The 21,085-nt window shown below is 40.5% G+C and overlaps 1 protein-coding gene across 2 annotated transcripts in view; it reads right to left on the reverse strand.

The window, feature by feature from the left end:
- Window positions 1–21,085, reverse strand: part of CDH20 (cadherin 20) — a 204,025-nt gene that overhangs the window by 34,190 nt on the left and 148,750 nt on the right. For both annotated transcript variants that reach the window (XM_032422751.1, XM_032422752.1), the window contains 5 exons: window positions 20,668–21,071; window positions 12,261–12,555; window positions 11,621–11,740; window positions 9,039–9,206; window positions 4,874–5,061 (listed from right to left, as the gene is read on the reverse strand). In XM_032422751.1, coding sequence (XP_032278642.1) covers window positions 4,874–5,061; window positions 9,039–9,206; window positions 11,621–11,740; window positions 12,261–12,555; window positions 20,668–20,913 — 1,017 coding nt within the window. In that variant the 5' untranslated portion in view covers window positions 20,914–21,071. The remainder of the gene's footprint in view (window positions 1–4,873; window positions 5,062–9,038; window positions 9,207–11,620; window positions 11,741–12,260; window positions 12,556–20,667; window positions 21,072–21,085) is intronic.

The following is a 21,085-nucleotide window of genomic DNA, read 5'->3' on the forward strand; positions in this document are numbered from 1 at the left end:
ATCCAAGAATAGTAATCTCAAAACCTAAGTTCCAAGTTCAAGAAATTTCCTAGAGTTAGAGCACATAATAATGAAGAGGCATTATAGCCTTGAAAATTGAGTCACAAAAATTGTGGCACAAAATAGTAATGCAGCTTTTTTAGGCAGGATTAATTATTCCTTCCTCTGTTCCCATAGCACTTTGTCATACTTACATTATGGTTCTTTTTTATTTTGTTTTACAAATGTTTCTTTGTTTGTTGGTCCCTTTCACAGACTCAAGGGCAAAGGCTATGAATTAGATTTTTATTTCCCAGTGCCTAGCAAGGGTCTAAAACCCAAAAGGCCGCAAAAAAATGTTACATTGAGTAGCGCAAAAAAGCTTTTCAGTGCAAGTATTAACAAGTACTGGTTAGGTGATAATATATACAGATTTTATGTTACAGTATTTCAGTGATTCTAAGGTGTGCATCTTTTCGTATTTTGACATTTTGGAAATAGGGTTGCTTCTCCAATTGATGGCATCTTACAATTGCTTTACGCCCAGTGGGAGACAGGATGCACGCGTTTCAGTTGAGTTCTGCACGTTGTGGATACTACATGTGTTGAACTTCATTGCCTTCTAAACTGTCTTCAGAAAGATTGTACTATGATACGACCTTGAAACAAGAATTGTTATATGGGCAGAATGGCATGGAAACAACAGCAGGGAGTAAATCTGGTATTAGTGAAGCACATATGTCTGTGTCAGCAAGAGCTTTTTCAAAAACTATAAACTAAGGAAGAAGAAGGCATTGTATCAATTAAATTGCAAGAGTTTTTTTTTTTCTTTTTTAAGGTAGTATCTAAAACAGTGATGTAATTTACATTTCATGGGCATCTTAGATTTGATGAAATATAGAAGTGTTGCTCTGTGGACTATCTAAGAGGAAAATGGAGTCAAAACAGTTGCTTTTATTGTATGCTGGGAGATGGAAGACATGCTGAAGACTGGAATATGGCATAACAGCATGCTCATCTAGAATAAAGAGCAATCTGCAAAATATGTATTTCAAGTTATCTTTCAAGCATTTGACTTAAGAGACTGAAAATCAATTGATTGATTACTTAAAAGCCAAAAAGACTCAAGGTACTGGGTAGTAATCAGTGTGGTTTTATGAAGACCCAATTCTATCAATTTAACTTAATTTTTCTTTTTGAAAAAGCATGTGCTTTTTAGACAAATAATAGGGCTTAGGGAAATAAATCAAAAACAGAACTTCTGTTTCAATTTTATATGACATTATTAATGACAAAGTAGAAGATGGGTGTGGATCAGGCATCTGAGTGAATGTTGTTCCAAAAGTACAGACTGAGCAGTCAATAGCCTCTAAAGTATTTATTATATTTGACTTGTCCATCTACCCAACTTATTGACCTCTTTTTTAATTCCATTTTTTTTTTTTTTTTAAAGATTTTATTTATTTATTTGAGAGAGAGAGAATGAGAGAGAACACATGAGAGGAGGGAGGGTCAGAGGGAGAAGCAGACTCCCTGCCGAGCAGGGAGCCCGATGCGGGACTCGATCCAGGGACTCCAGGATCATGACCTGAGCCGAAGGCAGTCGCTTAACCAACTGAGCCACCCAGGCGCCCTAATTCCATTTTCTATCACCTCCTAAGTTCAGAAGAGAAATCCAGATGACCTTGGCCAAACTGATGTCTGTTTTGATTAAACATGGATATAGTTTTAGTAATGACAATGAAAGACAGCGTTGTATCTTATGAGGTTTAATCTTTTCTCCACATAAGGGAGCTGGAGAAAACAGCATTTTGAAGTTCCTTTCAGATACAAAATTATAATGGTTAATATTTTAAAAAAATGAATGGCTTGTAATAAGGTATAAGCTATATTCTAATAATCTGACATAAATTAAAATTATTTAGCATTATCTTGTATATTAAGATACAGAATAACATTTAAAATATATTGAGAATCCCAAAAACTCTTTTTCTGATTGCTTAATTGTTTTAAAGAAAATTTTTGCATTAAAGAATCAGTAATTATCTGAAGCTTTGAGCATTTATCTTGTTTACAGTTAAGGCATACCACATAGTAGGGGAATGTTCTTAATCCTATGTCATATACCAAATTTGTATTATTATTTCCAGTCATCTTTTATATTTCTAACATGTTATTAACTCTAAAGGGATGAGAATAAAATAAAAAACTGTAATATTTAAATTATATTCAGATTTATTTGATGATTGTGAAGTTAATATCAGCATTTTACACTGTTTTGAGGTCATTGGGTGCTGGTTGTAAAGATTTTGGGTTGGTGGAATGCTGAATATATCTGTTCTTTTGCTGTATGTGTATATTGCTTAAGTGAATACAGGACAAATATGTGAACTCTTCCCTTCTAAAGTAGTGTTAATTCAACTCTGTGGAACAGCATATAGTAAAGTTGTTATTAAACACATTAACTTGTGCCCCATTCTAAGTTATGACCGTTGCTTTCATCAAGGTCATTAATGGTCTCCGTATTTCTAAAGTCTGCGGTCAGTTTTCAGTGTTCTTACATGAATTTCAGTAGCCTTTGTCTTTCCCTTCTCCTGGAGATGGTTTTTCATGCCTTCCAGAACACCACACTCCCTTGATTTTCTTCCTGTTTCCCTGATCTCTCCTTAGTCTCCTTGCTTATCTTTGCTCTTCTCTCTGACCTCTTCATGTTGGGGTGCTGCGGGGCTCATGTCACTAGCATCTTCATCTATGCTCAAGCCCTTGGAATGTCATTTTCTTGTATTTGCTTTAAGTACCATTTATATGCTTGTGATTCCCAAATTTGTATTTCTAGCTCAGAACTCTTCTCCAACTCCACACTCCTATAACCAGCAGCTACTACACATCTCTACTTGGGTAACATGTCCAGAACTTAATCCCAATATTTGCCACCACCTGCCACCTTTTCTACCTGCAGACTCCCCCGTCTCAGAGGCAGCTCTGTTCTTGTTGCTCATTTGACTTCTGTCTTTCTTTCATGTCCTCATCCAGTCTGTTAGGAAATCCTCTTGACTCTACTTTCAAAATATATCTGGGTTCTGTTTGCTTCTCACTGTCTCCATTCCTACTACCCTAGGCCAGGCTACCATCATCTACCTAGATTATTGCAATAGTGTCTCAGCTGGTGTGCCTGTTCCCATCCTTGCTCCCCTTTTATGGTCTTTTCTCAACACAGCCGACAGAGTAATTATTTTATAATGAAAGTCCAGTTATGCCATGTATGTTTTATTTTTTATTTATTTTTTAAAGATTTATTTATTTATTTTATGGAGAGAGTGCAAGAGCATGAGTGGGGGGAGGGGCAGGGGGAGAGGGAGAGAAACAGACTCCCTGCTGAGTGTGGAGCCCAATATGGGGCTTAATCTTACGACCTTGAGATCATGACCTGAGCCCACATCAAGAGCTGGACGCTTAACTGACTGAGCCAGCCAGGTGCCCCATATCATACATGGTTTAAAGCCCTCCAGTAAATGCTCCCTGCTTTATTGAGAGGAAGAAGTACTTAGAGCAGCCTCTTAAGGTCCTATGCAGTTTGGCTCCTTTGTTACTTTTCTGACTTTTTTCATCTATTGGTCTTCCCCTCCAACTCAGCCTTATCAAACCCTTTGCTGCTTTTGAAACAAACTAGGCAGAGACCCGTCTCTGGGCCTTGGCTCCGGTTGTCCCTTTGCCTGGAACACTTTTCCGCAGTCACCATGCCCATTCCCTTGTCTCCAGGGCTGCATGTGCAGTTCTCACTGGAAGTCATTTGTAAGGCACCTCCTGGGGTTGTGCACTGTCAGCCTGCCCAGCTCTGTGCTGTGACTCCCCACGTTAAATCTTTGTATAAATGTCACTTCTTTGTGAAGCCAATCCCAAGCACCCAGTTTAAAATTCGAAGTCATGTTGGCTTTTCTGATATCACTTTTGTTCTGTTTTACCCCTCCCCACCATAGCACTTACCACTTTCTAGTATATTACTTTGTTGATTTACTTGCTATTTTGATTGTCTTCTTCCCTTTATTAGAATGTAGGCTCCATGAAGGCAGATATTTTTGGTTATTTTATTTACTCTGTACATTAAATGCCTAGAATAATACCTGGCACATAGGGAGAAGCTCAACAAATATTTGTTGAATAAATAATTTAAGATACCTTGGGTTTTTAGATGTATTTAAAATGGAGGAGAAAGAAGATTAAATCAATGAGTTTTTAAATTTCATCACATATATTTACTAGGATATTAAAACTTCAATTTTTTAAGGTTTTATCTTCCACCCCAATATATCCATATGTGCTTTATGCTACAGAAAAATTTGATAGCTTACATTCAGAAAACTTGGTAATTTATGAAGCAAAGGAGTTGCAAGTGATAATACCACTCAGCAGCTATGTTTGACAAAGCTTTTCCAAGTCTAATTAGCATCTATGAGATCTTCTAGTAGCAATTAAAAAATCTCTGTGTGTTATTTATTGATTCATAAATAATATCATAGCTTGGTTTATTGTTATTTATGGTACACTAATAGTAAAAAATGAACGTTATTCAACTGAAAATATTGATCAACTCATTAACATCATTAGTGAATTAAACTACAATAATTTTTTTTAGTGCTTAAGTAGTGAGCTAGGAGAAAGGACATATTTATAATATATTTTTATCATGACATGGTACCCTCTCTGTAAAATGATCACACAGCCAGTGTTTACATGTAAGCAAAAGGAGTAAGAGGTTTTTTTTTTTTAAGAAGTGGAAAGAATGTTTATCAAAGGATTTGAAGCAATATGTATTAATAGCCCAACAGCCCTTACTAACATCTCATATATATTCAAAGCCTCCATTAACATGATTTGGAAAGAGGAGTTGGATTACCTTCTTCACAGTTATGATGCCAACTTGGAAATTGGGATCTGTGTTAATGTCAAAGGCATCTGCACCATCTCCATCCACAATGGTGTATTTCATCTCTGCATTGATTCCTTCGTCCAAGTCCTTGGCAAACACTCTGCCCACAGTGGAGCTAACTGGAGCTGATTCCAGCACACTCATCTGATAATGTTCTGTGAAGAAAGGTCAGAAACATGCATTCTTGTAATCTGTTGCTATAAAAAATGCCTTGGCAGTATAATCATATCATATCAGGCATGCTGGAAAAGATGTCTTTCTCTTGCTTGGTTCAAGAATTAAAACTTGAGTTTTACAGAAGAAAAACTGAGATCCAAAGAGGCTGAGCCGACAGTAGGTTGTCTTAGCTTATACTGGATGTTTGATAAGGAGGGGCCAAAATAGCTTGACCTAATCCTAAGAATAGGACAGAATAAAAACAAAAATATTTCTTATCTCAGTGAATCCACCTTCAGAGTGGAAGGAATTACCTTGCTTTCCAATCTTTCAGTCCCTCCTCATGAACTATCTCCCCAAATGTTAATTCCTTCTGAGAAAGAAAAAAACATTGTGATTGCAAAGTACATATTTATTCTGTTCAGACTTGAAATGCCCACATTTTCCTTTGTGGCCAAGCCAGTGTATGGAGTTTCCATCTCTGTGGCCACCTGCCCAAATTGAACGGCCATCAGTGATCTGTAAAGGAGGAATAGCCACAGAGAACAAGCTCCCGCCAGCTCCATGTGTCCATCAGTGTGTCCTTACACTTGGTTCTGCCCAGTGGAAATCTCTGTTGTTTCTTGTTCTCTTGTTCCAGAATAGAATACCTCAAAAGTTCTCACAAATGTAAGAATCTCAGGGTTGGTAATGTTCTCCTTCTCAGCTTCACAATTAAATTTAGTTCCTTTTCATCTCCACAGAGTTGTGTCTTCGCTCACTTACCTTCTCTGGGGCCCAACTTTTTGACATTCTTCATTATTTTGTCAGTCAAAATGTGACTGACTAAATAACAAAGAAAATCACACAATCACATTTTCAATGTTCATGGTCTCTTTTATTCTAATATGTATTGCAAGCTACAGGGAAGCCTGGGATGTGAGGGCTTGATTTGGGGAGGTTGACAGCACCCAACCAGCTCACAGCACCCTCCCTTGCACAGGAGGAGAAGAAATAATGCCTGTTCTTTGCAAATACGAGCCAGGAAATTGCTAATGTCTGTAGTCAGCTGGCAGGCACTTGGATTTCATGATCTCTTTCCATTCTCTTCCAAAATTGTTGATGGATTAGACTTTGCTATTGCAGAACTTTTAGGAAAAATAAACAAGTATTTTTCCCACACCAGGAATGCTTTGTGTTCTGTGTTTAAAAAAGCATATACATAAAATTTCTACATGTAATGCATTATATTAGAAATAAATAGCCTGAGATCTTGATATTCCATTAAATTTGGTTCAGTTAAAGGTAACTAAGCTTGTTCAATATAAAATAGTAGGAGTGTCATTTTGCCAACATCCCATGATCAGTTATGGTAAGATTTATAAAAAAGAAGGAAAATTGAATTTTTAAAATGAGTAATCAGAAGATTAGTAAGGCAGAGAGTTTATCCAAGGCAGGTTTATGGAATAGTGAGATCATTTAAACTTTGTTTTAGCAAACAGATGGGGAGATATTTAATGGTGAGATAAAGACAATTTTTTAAAAGTCCAAAAATAATTACGGTTTTAGAGGAAGCAGAGATGATGCACAAAGAATACTTGCAGGCAGATTACTTTTATACATTTACATTTCGTCTTCTCTGCAACACAGTCCTTGCTTCTGCTCTATGCTAGATTCCCCATTATCTTGAAAAAGTGGTAACTGGAAATGTTTGCTTTAGAATGGGTGTTAAGATGTTGGTTTGTGGGGCAGGACTAAAACTTACGTGGTTATCATTGTGTTGTGTTATGCTGTTGTAAAGTTGTCATGTTTGGGGTGATTTGACTTTCCTGCAGTTTGTCTAAATCCACATACTTACGAGCTATGTAATAACTTGCTGCTTTTGCTCTTTCTGTCTTCATCAGAGATACTGTCGAGTGTCAGATTTAAAAAGCCAAATAGGGTAGTTCAAGGATATAGTCTATAATGTGTGCAATGTGAGCCATTCATGAAGTGATAAAGATAGAACCCACACAAAGTAAGAAGCCAGTCCATATGGCATTTCACAAACTGTTCCATGATGCACTGTATTGTAGAACTGAACAGCTTAGTAGCCTACTTGGTTGCACCACTTGTGAAATACTTACCTAGTATTCTGCCTTTTTGTTTCATGAAATATCAGGGGGTCTTTGTGTATACCAGTTGTATGAGAATATTTGAATTCCCTTCCTGTCTTTACGTAGATAAAAGAGATGACTCACTTGGTCTGGCTGACTCAGAGTATTAGCTGTTCAGCTGATAATCGGGTTTGACTCTGTGTTTAGTTTCTTTTCTTTTTCTTTCTTTTTTTTTTTTAACCTGATTTTCCTGGTCAGGTCTTTCACGTGGAATTGTGTCTGCTATTCTCATTTATCCAACTGCTCCTTGTAGGCATCTGATTCTCAAATTCACTTCTCCATTCCTGGGCTCCATCCCACAGGTATAGCTTTGTATTTCCACCTTCCTTAAGGACATTCAGTCAGATTGTCCTGCTGTCACTTCATATTCAAATCTGAATTTGTCTTCCTCCTTCTCTGCCACTGGTTCCATTATGCATCCTCTATTTCTATCAGTACTACAATTCTATCCCTGTCACCCAGACTTAAAACATCATAGTCATCTTTGACTCCACCCTCTGTTGTGGTTCCTTCAGCCAAGAAATCAGGAGGCAGAAATCCATGTTTTCTTATTTGTCCCACTGCACTCTTTCTGCTGTTTCCTTAAGTGCTTATCAGTTCAAATCTCAACCATTCTAAAAGCCTCCCTGATGGATTCCCCAGCTTCTAGTCTCCACTCCTGCCAACGCATCCTGTACGTGGCTATCAGGTTAGCTTTCCTTTAGGTTTGTGTCTTGCTCAGAAACTTTTCAGTGACTTCCTTTAGAAATATAACACATTTAAAATATAGAAATATTTAGAAATATAACACATTTAAAACACTAAAGAGCAGGTCTCCATTTTTAGGGGGTCTTTGAACATAAAAATCATATTTGCTACTTTATTTCCAGGTCTTTGTACTGTAGATACATATTTTTCCCTTACATTATATTTTCCCTTACATTCATGTTCTATGCGAATGAGCTCTAGGAGAGCAGAGATTTTGTTTGTTTTGTACACTGCTCTATATGCCATACCTAGATGGTGCCCGAAACAAATATTTTTTTAATGAATGAGAGGCTTCCCCCTTCTGGAATGTTTTTCTTTCTTCCTATTTAAATATTTTATATTTTTTAGTCCCCTGTGAAAGTATCATCCTTCGATGAAGCCTTCATTCATCTTAGTTTATTGTGAAAGTTTCATTCTGTACTACTCAAGTGGTACAGCAAATGCTGCTTCTTGGTTAACTTTTGATGAGTGTGGAATATGTACTCCCCAGCTGGATTTTAAGCTTCACAGGGACAGGGACTGGGTTTCAAGAATCTTGTATCCCTCATGCCCAGTGCCATTAGAAAGCAGGTGGTTGGTACTCTTGTGAATTGACTGGTTAAGGTAGTCAGATGGGCCACTATATGTTTACCTTCAGTTTGGCTTATTTTCTATGTGTGCATTCTCAACAGGGCAGTATTTTATCCTAGGGGGCAAACATCAGTTTGGGGAAGGGGGAGATAGGAATATAAATCTTAGATGCTACAGTGGTTTGTGGCTCTCTAAAGTTCAACCGTACCCAACAAAATCTTATTCCTTAGTATTTAATTTTATGGGGTGGGGTGCAGGGCGTGGAGATCAAGGGAAAAAAAAAAAGTCTACAAGAGCTCCAGAGAGAAGTGATAATGAAGGAAGTGAGAAACACTGGCTCAGTGCTATGGGATGTTGGGACCCAGAAGGGAAATGGTGATGTGAGAATTGCATGATAAATGTAGGAAGGGAACCCATGAATAATTGAACTTAAAGAGGAACCCAGGCCTGCCTTTTTCTTTGTCTTCTGTAATAGGTGCATTCCTCTGGCTGGAGAGCTATACTCTCATTGGTTAGGTACTCACTCTGGGGAAAGCGGGGTGGGTTATCATTGACATCCGAGAGGGTGATGTTGACTGTTGTGGTCCCAGCTAATCCTCCAAGCTGCCCTCCCATGTCCTTGGCTTGGATAATCACTTCATAGTATTCTTTGGCTTCTCGGTCCATGTTCATGAGCGCTGTCCTAATTACACCTGCAGGATAGAAAAGACTTTTTTAAGAACAAATCCACAAATCCAGTGTTTAAGATCAGCTTCTAGGTTTCTCCCTTGTGCATTGTTAATATCTAGAGTCGAGATGCAAATTGTTTATATTTTATTAAACTTGAGGTCAGAATTCTAGCTTCAAAACAGTACTGTGCTTAAACAAATGGTGAGTAAACACTATTCCAGCAGGAAGAGCTGAGGGCCCATTTCCTTTGGCGACATTACCGAGAGAGAACAGGAGGTGGCAGCAGTGGTTCCCCAACAGAGTTCGGGACTAGCAGTCCGGGCCAATTTCAGGGGTCTCTGTTGTACCAAAGAAAACTGGGGCTTCGGGTCCCGGAAAACAAAAGCCTCGTATGTCTGCAAATCTATGATTTTAGATAATTCTCTTTCAGCCCGCTCTTTCTTTAGCCCCTAGGGCCCTTGTAGTGTGAATGACTTTTCTTGAGGCAGCTCACTCCTAGGCTGCTTTTCCCTGCCTCCTCAATACCTGTAAGCAGGGTTGGAATTCTGATTTGATTTTCCTTTTGTTATGTATTCTTTCAGTTTTGTTATGTTCTGCTTACCTCTGTGCTTCACTGATTTCCGTGAGCTGGGACACGAAAGATGCTCTGTTGAGTTGTTCATTTTTAACATGCATAAGGGATGAACTCCCCCAGACAGTAAGTAGCAGCATCACAGTGTGATGATACAGTTTCATTTAAGAAGAGGCGTCTAAATCAAAAGCCAGTGAAATGTGTTGTTTTGATCCTGCCAAGGATGTGCTGTAATGTTTTATCCCCCTTTTAGCCCTGCTACGTAGAAAAGTTGACTTCTCTACACTCTAGGCAAAGATTAAAGGCTTATTTACTGCAAGTTTACAGCATGACCCTTGGCTAAATAGACCTTTTGCATGCAAAGAGAAGAGATTGGGAACCACAAACCTGTCTCCAGTTTACTCCTACAGTGTATATATTGCATTATAGTAATAACATTCTAAGGTGAAATATGCAGCATTTTCCTTTTTTAAATGCACAGCAATAACTATCTTTTCATGTATTTTTGACCTTAACACTAAAGATGCCCCCTGGGAGCTGTCAAAATAATGTAAGGTTACTCTTAGGATATAAAGGACACATTACCCTCTTCCTGTCTGTATTTGTCTTCCCTGTGGGGGCATCCTCCCCGTTTTCCCTCCCCCTCTCCCTCTGTAGAATTGTTAAAGTTACTGTTTTATAGAAGTCCCTCACTGCAACCTTTTTTCTTTACTCCTACTAATTTACACTCCCTCACTTTCTGATTTTATGATATAATTTTCTGAATGCCTGGTTCCCCTTAGGACTTTTGGAAAAAAAAATTCTATCAGGTTGCTAATAGAAATGTATTTTTTCTCTTTCAAATGGAGAGGTGACTTTGAGTGTTAACCATTTACTTTACCTCTCTGGCTGTAAGTTTCTTTACTCAAGTTCCTTGTTAATTACTCTTAGGTCTTCAATTTTCCTGTATGGAAATGGGAATAACAGTCCTCCCATGTATTTCACAGGTTCACAAGAATAATGGGAGGCTCAAATATGGTAATGTCTGTGAAAGTATTTTAAAAGGAAGAAAGCTTGGCACAAGTGCAGGATAATCATGATAAAACATAAATTCTGTAGTCAAAGCTCTCAGGTAAAACTGAAAGAAACAAGAAAACACAACCAAACTTCTGTTGATTTGTCCTTTTTTGCCACATTCCTTCTTACCCATCCAGTTCTTTATGCTTTCCTCCCTGTGAGAGCTTCCCACTCAGCACCTGCTTTTTGGGGGGCCACATCCCATGCTGTGAACTCTTTACCCCCTCAACAAAATCTGTGTGTCCCAGCATCCATTTATTCTGGCCGTGTTCTCTATTTAGTACAGGGTGGTTCAGTGGGAAGAACATCAGACCAAAAGTCAGGGGACACATCTACAAATAGAAGCACTTTATTAGGTCTCAATTCCCAATTTCCTTATTTGTTAAGTGACCGGTAATGGACTGGATGATTCCCTTAAGGCTCTTCATAGTTTCAAAATCAATGATCTTAGTTCTCTAGTGAGCCCAGGTTAATGTGTCAATCCTCTCAGGTCTTCTTGGAGTGATAAAAGACAATCCCTGGGAATAAATTCAACTGTAGGAGTTATTGAAGGCTGGTGAGGATGTCCCTTTGTGTAGGCAGGCCTTTTGGCCTCTCCAGTCAGACTCTGGGCAATGTCTAGACATAGTGCTGCTCTTACCCACCAGGGCAGTGCTGGTTTGCTGTCTTAATCCTAACACCTGTAACAGTCTTCTTTCGTTAATACAGTCCCTAGAGAGTCCTTGAAAAGGAGAGTTGGGTTTGTCATAAGTAGCAGTTATGAATTAGTAGGGAATAAAGCAACCACCTCTGACGATGTGCATCACATACCTGTTTTGGAGTCCACAGAAAAATATGGCTGTCCCTGGAGAATGCTGTATACTACCCGGGCACTGTTGCCGTAGGTCGGATCATCAGCATCTGTGGCTGTCACCTGGATGACAGAGGTCCCTGAGGAAGAGAGATGGTGGAAACCTGTTCAAGTTGAATTGGTAACGGCTTGGAAGCAATGCTGAATAGGCAGTCTTAATGCATTTGCAATTGTTATGTTTGGGAGAACCCCTTTTGAGGTCAAGCTTCCATAGCTCCTAACTTGTGCCTCTCTAGTGAGACAGGAGTTATTTGTGTTTTAAATTGTTAGTAACCAGTGAGAACAACACAGCCTCTGGGTTCTTCATTGCTCTTTTATAATACCAAAATGCTTCTCCCTTATGAATCATTTATCTCTCTGTCTATCCTCTATCTTTTAAGAATCAGAACTGAATAACAATGCTAGGCGTATTATTACTCTTATTTTTTACTATGGCTGATTTCACTGTCTAGTTTCCTGGCTAGGTACTTGGTTGTCATTTTCGGTCCAGGTTTATAATTTGTGAGCTGTCCTGCACGTTCTCTCTTTCTTTGCATATAGAGAGGAGGACCTTCTGTAGAAGAACTGCTGTCTGTGAGAATCAGTGACTCTCCATCTTACCCACTGGTGACATTTCTGGCACAGTGGCGACATAAGGTCCATCCAGGAACTTGGGCTCATTGTCATTGATGTCTTGGATTTTGATGATGAACTCTGACTCTGGCTCCATTGGTCTGCCGGTCCGCCTGTCTAGGGCTTGAGCCCTTAAAGTGTACTGGGCCCTTTCCTCTCGATCAAGCCTCTGAATGGCATGAATGTCTCCAGTGGTGTCGTCAATGGTAAACACGACACCTGCACCTTCTCCTGAGAGGATGTATTTGATGGATCCATCTCCCCTGTCCATGTCTGAATGAAGCTAGGAAAAAAAACAAACCCAGAAATCTCATTATGGATATGAACAGGTGTTGGAAATAAATTGATTTTCACTTTGGTCCAAACTTAAGACCTTCTTTCAAATAGGAAGAATTTTTTTTCACTCAAACGTTTTAAAATGTTGGTCTACAAAGAATTAATATACATTGAACATGATTGTATCAAAGACCAAATATAGATTGATGAATAAGTAAAATTTTTTCACATCACATTCAGTATCCTGAACTTAACTACTGTATTTTTAGGTGCCTTTCCCTGAGAAGTATAGAAAACAGGAGTTCTGGGAAGTGTAGGCCCCCACCCAACATGAGAATAGGAGCAAGTCTAATAAGGAGGAACCTAGCATTTCCACTTAAGAAAAAAGAAAATGGACAAACCTAACATTTTAAAATAAGTATTTGACATAAACTGAGTTTTAGAGTTTCAAAAACCTTGTGATGGTTCAAGTTGCCTGAAAAACTGATGAACTGATTAATAAATAGGCTATGGCCACTGTCCTGGAAACTGTAAATGACCTCCAGGGACTCCTGCAACTCTCTGATTCTGTGGTCCCAATTCAGTAATTTCGTTCAGTAGGACTATGTATGCGTGCCTCTGTTTCAGGTGTCAGAATGGATTTCACGGCCAGTTGTTGGTATTTGCATCAGTGTATCTCTCTTTGGTGGGACCAGTTCCTGGGCTTGTAATTGAATCACTCAAATCTATATGTGGATGGCTGAGTTAGGGACATGCTTTTATCCGCCCATCCAACTATGTTATCTCCTGGATTACTTTGTAATGAATGATATGCACTCTCAAAAGGAGTCCAGGGCACTATTTTCATATTACGCCTGGAAATACATTTCTGCATCTCTAATTACAGATAATGTTTTATGGCAGGAATCCTGAAATTTTGTGTTATCATATAAGTAACAGTCTCTCTCTAAAGTGGGTTTTAGCACTTTGCATAGTTCAGAGATTTAGTTTATAAAATGGGCAACCAGTGTTAGCCTTAGGCTAGTGGGGGCAGACGTATCTGGCCTAAAACATGATGTCAGTTGTAAGTCGAGGGCCTTTGACAAAGATTTGAACGTTTATTACTCTCAAATTTTTAATATTATAAATGTGGAGAACACCATTAATACTTTGAAAGGTTGTTGGGATCATTAGAAATTAATGTATGTAAAGCACCGAGCACAGCGTCTTTCCCATAATAGGAATGCTATAAATGGGGCTGATTATGATGGTGATAATAATGACGGTGATATGCATAGAGAAAAGGGTATTAACATGCCCAGCTCTTCTCTGCTCCCTTCAAGCTTTCGGGAATGTAGCAGAGACTATACAAACAACCTGTTGGCTTTTTTATTATGCATAGTCTAACGGGGAAAGCGCTGCCTGAAGCGTTGCTAGGACAGTGTTACTCTGAGGATTAAATGGCAGAGACACCAAGAGGACACCTGAAAATGTATTCACAACATCCTCAGACAAGGATGGATTTGGAGGTTGTGGCTGGCTTTGAGTTGATCTCAGATTGACTCATGGCCAAATCATGCAGGCAGCGATTTTGCCGCCTAAAGGAATTCAGCTGTGTTGTACCTAGAGAGGGGAAATAAGAGAATAACATTGACCAAAAAAATTGCTAGTGGACTTTTTTTTTCTACTTAAAGAATTCTATTTAGAATATGAAATTCTCACATTTCCTCATTCCATATACAGTATTATTATTTTTTGCGATCCGAATCTTTTATTTATGCAGTTAAAAAAACCAGAGGTGCCCAACTCTTATTGTGTAGAATAGAAAGCCATTTTATTGGGACCCAGTCATAAAGAAATGAAAATCCATTCCATCTGGAACTGTGTTTCCAGGCAAAGGAATGGGATTGGGAGGAGGAGGAGAGGAATCTCAGGATTTTTTTTCTTTTTAAGATTTATTTGAGAGAGAGAGGTAGTGTGTGCACAGTGGGGAGGGGGGACAGAGGGAGAGAATCTCAAGCTGACTCCTCGCTGAGCTTGGAGCCAGCAGGACTTGATCTCACGACCCATGAGATCACAACCTGAGCCAAAGCCAAGTCAGACGCTCAACCAACTGAGCCACCCAGGGTGCCCTAGGGTTTTTTTAATATAAAAAAAAAAATGCTGTGTATTTATATATGTAAGACATGTAATCCTAAGGCATGTGGCATAGAACTTTTACTTATAATGAAATAGGTTCATTTAGGGCATGGCAGATTATTTAGGGGGAAGAAAACAGAATAGAAGCTGACATAAAGTACCCAGGACTGTTTTGAGGTGTTCTATTTATTATCTAAAAAGTTTTGTCCTATGGTCCTTAAAAAAACTAAGCGTACTTGCTGTTATCACAGGCCAAACTTAAGTGAGTATTGTGCCTATGGAGAGTGCCTAATAAGTAATAGAAGGCTCAAATTGTTGCTGCTGCAGAGGTCCTGGTTCTTTAGGAGCCATTCAGCTGACCGATGTTAGTAGAGTGTGGGCTGAACATCAGATCTGTTATCTTTTGTTTTTGTCTGTATTGGGAGAAGAATTTAAGAAATTCTCTGGATGGTAAGTTCCTTGAAGGCAGGAACCATGTGGCTTTCATCTTCATGTGGATTCTCACATGTAGCAAATGCTCAATAAAATTGTATGGGATAAGTGACGTAGGGTATAGGATTAGGGTTAAAGCTTTTTGTGAAGTGTTACCTTTGTTTAAAAAGAGCTAGCAAGCATCTTTCAGATAGCTTCTGTGTGTGTGTGTGTTTGTGAGCCCGTGTGTAAGAAGGAGAGAAGGGAGGGAGGAGGGGGCGAGAGGACATCCACAGAGAAGCATGATGAGCCTTTTATGAACAGGGACAAATGGGGACCAGCTATGACAGGGACCAGAATCTGCTTATACAGAACTGTTTTCTGAGGAATATAATTGTATCATTTCAGGGTCCAGTCAGGGAACAAAACCTAAACCAGTTATTTTAGCAGAGCAAATTTAATATGGAGAATTGGAAAGGCAAAAAGGGAACACTGAAGTTTTGGAGGGTTAGAAACTCCAGGAAACAGCTAGTGTCCCTCTGGCTGGGGGCAGAAGACAGCAGTTCGGGCTCCTGGAATCTAGATGTTTGGAGGAGGCTGGGCCTGAGGCCTCTGAAGAGGGAGTGCTGTCGCCTGGGGCTGGGGCTTCAGGAGCTTGGAGGAGGTGCCCCCAGCACCCACTTCTCTCAGACTTCAGACCCAGATTTCTGAAAAGGGGCTTCCATCCAGTTGTGCTGATCTTTCTGCGGGGGTGTGATGAGGCTGGTGCTGGGAGTGTGGGGAAGATCCAGGAACTGGGACCACCTGTTGGCTAGGTAATAGGAACAAGTCCCTTCTCCCTCCTCCTGCCTCTAGTTCTCTCTCTAGTACATTCTGCTGTCGGAACCCAATGGGGAGCTGGTCGGAAAAGGAGAAACTGTGGCTCGCAGAGTCCCAGCCCTAACTGACATCACTACGGGGAGTATGGGAGGGTGAGTACAGAGCTGAGAGACTCTAGCTTAATAACCAGCATGGTAATGTGCATTTAATATTAGGGTTTACCAGCTGTAGAATGCACATTTGGTTACGACAATTGCAAATGCGAGGCATTGATAACTTTCCCTTAAGTCACTCAGCAAATTGGCACTGTAATAAAAATGTGTTTTATAATTTATCCATATTTAATTCAGCTAATGCTGACTGAGTACCAGCTCTTCAGAGGAAGGTAAGGAGCTTCTGGAATGGAGCTGGCAGCACATGGTTATGTACATCTTGGGAAAACATTCTTCCTCCCAAAATCTAAACAGAATAAGATAAGTGGATATCCTACTTATCCTAATAATGCTTTAGTTTATAAGATCTTCAGCCAAAGGAGTAGTGAAAGATGGAAAGTCCAGGTAGTTTATGAAAAATCTTAGTTGATTTAATATTTTAAAAACAAGGGTGATTTTCACTCTTTTTGTCATCTTTTGTAGTGCCTTGTGCAATTCCAGGAGCACAGTAGTGCTGATACTTTGTGGCGAGACAGCTTCTGTTAACCTCAGCATGCCTTGGAACCACTGCTTCGTGCCCAAGCACAGGCTCTCTGCATCCCACTCTTTGCATATGTCAATATAATCTAGCTTTAACTCGACACTGCCTTGTCCCTGGAAAGCCCAGTGTGGATTTTATAAGGCCATACCAATTACAGCTGATAATTGTTGCCATATGCCTCTGATATAAGCAAATACTCAGGCAGGCTCTCTAAAAAGACATCTTCCAGAGCTCAAGGTGACAAGCTAAATGCCCCTGGGAGAGAGGGAATGAAAGGTGGATGAATTCTCTTTCCAAACAAAGTAAGGGGGGGAAAGTGCCTGGGTAAGTGAATATATAATGTGGAGTAACACCCCACTTCACTGGCTGCTCAGTGTTGGCTGGATGAGACGGCTGTCGAGATGCCCAGGGTGTTCTGTGTCCTGGGTTGGGGTGCTTAGGAAAGGGTGGGCACTGATCATGAGTACTAGAGAGAGAGTGCTGGACAGCTAAGTTCCCAACGTCGGGAAGCAGTTGGGCTTGGTTGGATTCCTGGTGCCTTAACACCATTGACTCTTCACTGTATTTTTCAGGGCTAAGTCTCAGGGCAATGAAAAGGGAAGCCTGTGGCTGCAGTGTCAGATTTTCTGTTACCTTCTTTGTAACTTGGGGCAATAAGCGTAACCTCTCTGAGCCGTGTTCCACAGGCTAATTACCTGAAAGTGGTGAATCACACTTGCCTCACAGCACTGTTGTGATGATTAAATGTGACTTTGTGACTGTGACTGACACATAGTCCTGTGGTAGCCCAGTAAAATGTTAGATACCTTCACCTTTCTGTAGGGTCGTATGTCCAGCCTTGTGCTGGGTACTCAGTGTTGGGGAAGCGTAGGGAAGGCTAAGGATGGAATCTCAGCTTCTACCCTTGGGAGAAGTGAAGAGGGCTCTAGATTGTACAAGCACACAAAGCCATTACTGAATACAAATAAATGTATTTTCTTAAACTTATTTTAGCAGTAGCCATGTATGTCTAGTTGGAAGAAAGATTTTACAAATAATGAGTAGCTAGAAGTCTTTGGAACTCTGAGCATGTAGAAGATGTGTTCATGATGGAAATGGCTTTTAAGCTAAGGCCCTGAGCAATTGGAATGTGATTGAACAGAGAGGTGGTGACAGTGTGTCCTGGGCAGGGCAGTAGCATGAGTACATGTCTGTGGTGGGGACAAACGTGGTATGTGTATCAGGGCCAGTGAGGACACCAGCATGACTGGGATCAGGACTAGATTTGTGAAATCGTAGGGGAGGGCTGGATAAGGGAGGAAGACTCATTTTCTGTAAGTCCTTGAACTAAGCTAAGAGCTCTGATAAGCATTGGAGCTACCATGCTTCCTTAATCAGAGGAGTGACATGATGGAAAGTGTGCTTCAAGGAGATGAATGTCCTGAGTCCTAGGGAGTGGGGAAGATTCTCTACAGGGAGACGGGCAGTGGCTGCTTAGTTAATCTAATCATGAAGAGCAGAGGGACCACAGTAATGACAGAGCCTGGAGAGGATGAGGTGAATCTGAGAGAAACTGGCAAGGAGATATTGACAGGATGTGGTGACTGGTTGTACATGAGGGAGGGAGAGAAGGAAAGGAAGAAGTCAAAGAGAAGTCACAGATTTTGAGACTAGGAGATTTGTGGCTGCATTAGGTTACACACATTACTGAGCTGCTGAGTTCCCATAGCAAAATCCCTATCTACCACTATTACCACTACTCCCACTATCACTACTATGCTTACAGAGTAATGATCATTAAGATCTTACTCTGGACCAAGTCCTGTGCTAAGCGCTTTACATATGTTAGCTTATTTAATCCTTATGACACCAGGAAGTATTAAATATCTTTTTAAAGCACCTTCTATGTGGCAGGTACTGTGTTAGGCCTTGGGGATAAAATGGGAGCTTATAGTCTAGTCCAAGGCTTCAGACAGTACTCATGTAAATAAACAAGTGAATTAGATATTGTAGGTTGTGATGAGAGCTCTGAAAAAAATAATGGCTGTGAGAGAGTCTAACAGAGGGGCCTACCTTAGGGAATGGTCAAGGAAGACCTTGATTCAAAATGAGCCCTGAAGAGTGAGGAGAGGCCAACCACAAAAGAAGCCAGAGGAAGAGTATTTTATTTTGGGGGAAAAATCAGGCAAAGCTTGGCAAGTTGTAGGAAGTGCCAGAAGGCTATGTCCCTGGAACACGAGAGGAAGGGAGAGAAAGTGTGGCTTGCGATGTGGTGGGAGGACAGGGGGCAGGCTGGGTCAGAGAGGAATGGTGTTGGGAGCTGTGGGGAGGAGTCTGGGTGATTCAAAGTACAGTGGGAGGACATTGAAGGATGTAAGCAGAGTGACATGGTCTGATGCTCATGTGTGGAAAATGGATTGGAAGAAAGTGTGGGTAGAAGCGTGGAAACTGGTTGGGAGTCCAGGTGTTTGCCCAGGTGAGAGATATCAGTGGAAGTGGAGGTGGGAGAAATGAAGGATTTGGGATGTATTTTGGCAGAGGACTGACAATTTGCAGGTGGAGAGAATGTGGGGGCAAGAGAAAGGGAAGAATGACCACCTTGTATCTGGTTTTAGAAAGTGAGTGATGGCAGTGCTAATAACATAGGGAAGACTGGGGGCAGACCTGGTTTGGGAGAAAAACCAAGAATTCCTTACCAGATATGCTACATTTGGGAGGGCTTTGAGTCATAAATGTGGAGCTGTCACATATGCGATAGGGTTTATGAGTCTGAAGCCCAGACAAGTGGCCTGAGCCAGAGATGGAGGCTTTGGTTTAGAGGTGGTGTTTAAAACCATGGGGATGGCAAATCCATCCAGAGAATGAATGTGGGTAGAGAAGAGGCCCGGGGCAAAGTTGACAAGCTGGACCTCTAATGGATGGGGTCATGTGGAGGGAGATGGCCAGCAAAGGGGCTGAGAAGGAAGGAGGGAAAAACGGGATTGTGAAGGTCATGAGGCAGAGAGAAGAAAGTGAGTCAAGAAGGAGGGACTGGTCAGCAGCGTCTGAGGTGGTCGGTTCCATAAAATGAAACATCAGATTTGGTAGTAGGGAGGTCCTTGGGAGCACTGAAAACATGACTTTCATGCAGGGGACAGAAGTCAGATCTGAATTCAGAAGTGGGTAGGAGTTGAGGAAAGAGCTTATGCAGACAACTCTTTGAGAAGTTGTAGTTCTCTTGTTATCCCCATTTGATGTTTGAGGAAACAAGGCTAACGTGGCTTCAATGCCCTGTCCAGAGTCGTTCTGGAAGCAATTGGCAAAGCTGGGTTTTGAACCCATGTGTGTTTGACTCTGAAACCCACATTCTTAGCCTCTGTGCTAAATAAGCGTTTAAGTTATCATTTGAATGAATTATTTATTTTCTAATTAGGTCCTTGTTTCCCATTTTCTCTCACTTGGTTGCTTTCACAAAATGGTCTCTGATTAACATCCAAATAAAGTAAACACCGGAGAAAGCCTGGATTAAAAATGAAATGATGATAGATAAATCAAGGGAATTCGAGTGTAAAGTTTATAAATATATTCATTGATGGTCTCGAACTATTCTAAAGCACATGCTAGGATCTTCTAGAATGAAGAATGTTTTATTCTTTGTTTTTCCCCCATTAAATTTAGGCCCCAGGCAATACCTGTGGAAATGCTTTGGGGGGGAAAAAAAAAACCCAAACAAAACAAAGGGAAAAACCCCTCTACTTTCTCCTTTGCATTTTCTGGTTTTTTCTTCCCCATTCTGTTATTCCCCAGAGCTACTGCCGCTGCCTCTTATGGGACTCTAATGGCTCTTGCAGGGTCCCAGGCTTTTTCTCCAAAATCCCAATTCCTTGTTTTCTCCTACTTTAGAACAGAGGCTTGAACAAGGGGAGAAATCTTCCCTTTTCTGACTGGTATCTGACAAAGCCAAAATTAGATTTCAACTAGCTGTTAAGTAACATACCACTAGTTATAATTGTTCTCAGGACTCCCAACACAGGCTAGGCGACCTCTCTTATTCAGTTCATATTTGTACTCCCTTTCAATATTTGATACCCTGATAATTTGTCTGTGTGGCCATTCTTACCTTGCCGACATACAAAGGGTCAGTTCCAGTATACTCTTCCAGAACAAAAAACTGGTTCCAAACCCAGCTCCTCTTTGTCCGCGAGTGTGACTGTGGCTTGTCTGACAGGAGTGCTTCTAATTTGCCTGGTGGTGTTGGTGTGCCCGAGAGAACGGTGGTTGTAAGGTCCATCAGTCCCCAGAAGTACAAGGACATGCCAAGTCCCAGCCAGCTCTTTGCATTGCTCATTCTACCCGAAGTCCACATGGGATTGCCAGGTTTTCAGAAAGTAAAGTACAGGATGGTAAAGCCACTGGAACTTGAGTATTTTCCAATGCAGTAAAAAAATACCAATGCAGTTTACCGGACACTTACGCTTCTCAAAGGAGATCTCGATTCAAATCAATCTGCTTGAAGTTGACTTCCTGTCAAGTTAAGG

This window comes from Phoca vitulina, unplaced genomic scaffold, assembly GCF_004348235.1.
Source record: "Phoca vitulina isolate PV1807 unplaced genomic scaffold, GSC_HSeal_1.0 scaffold27, whole genome shotgun sequence".
NCBI lineage: Eukaryota > Metazoa > Chordata > Mammalia > Carnivora > Phocidae > Phoca > Phoca vitulina.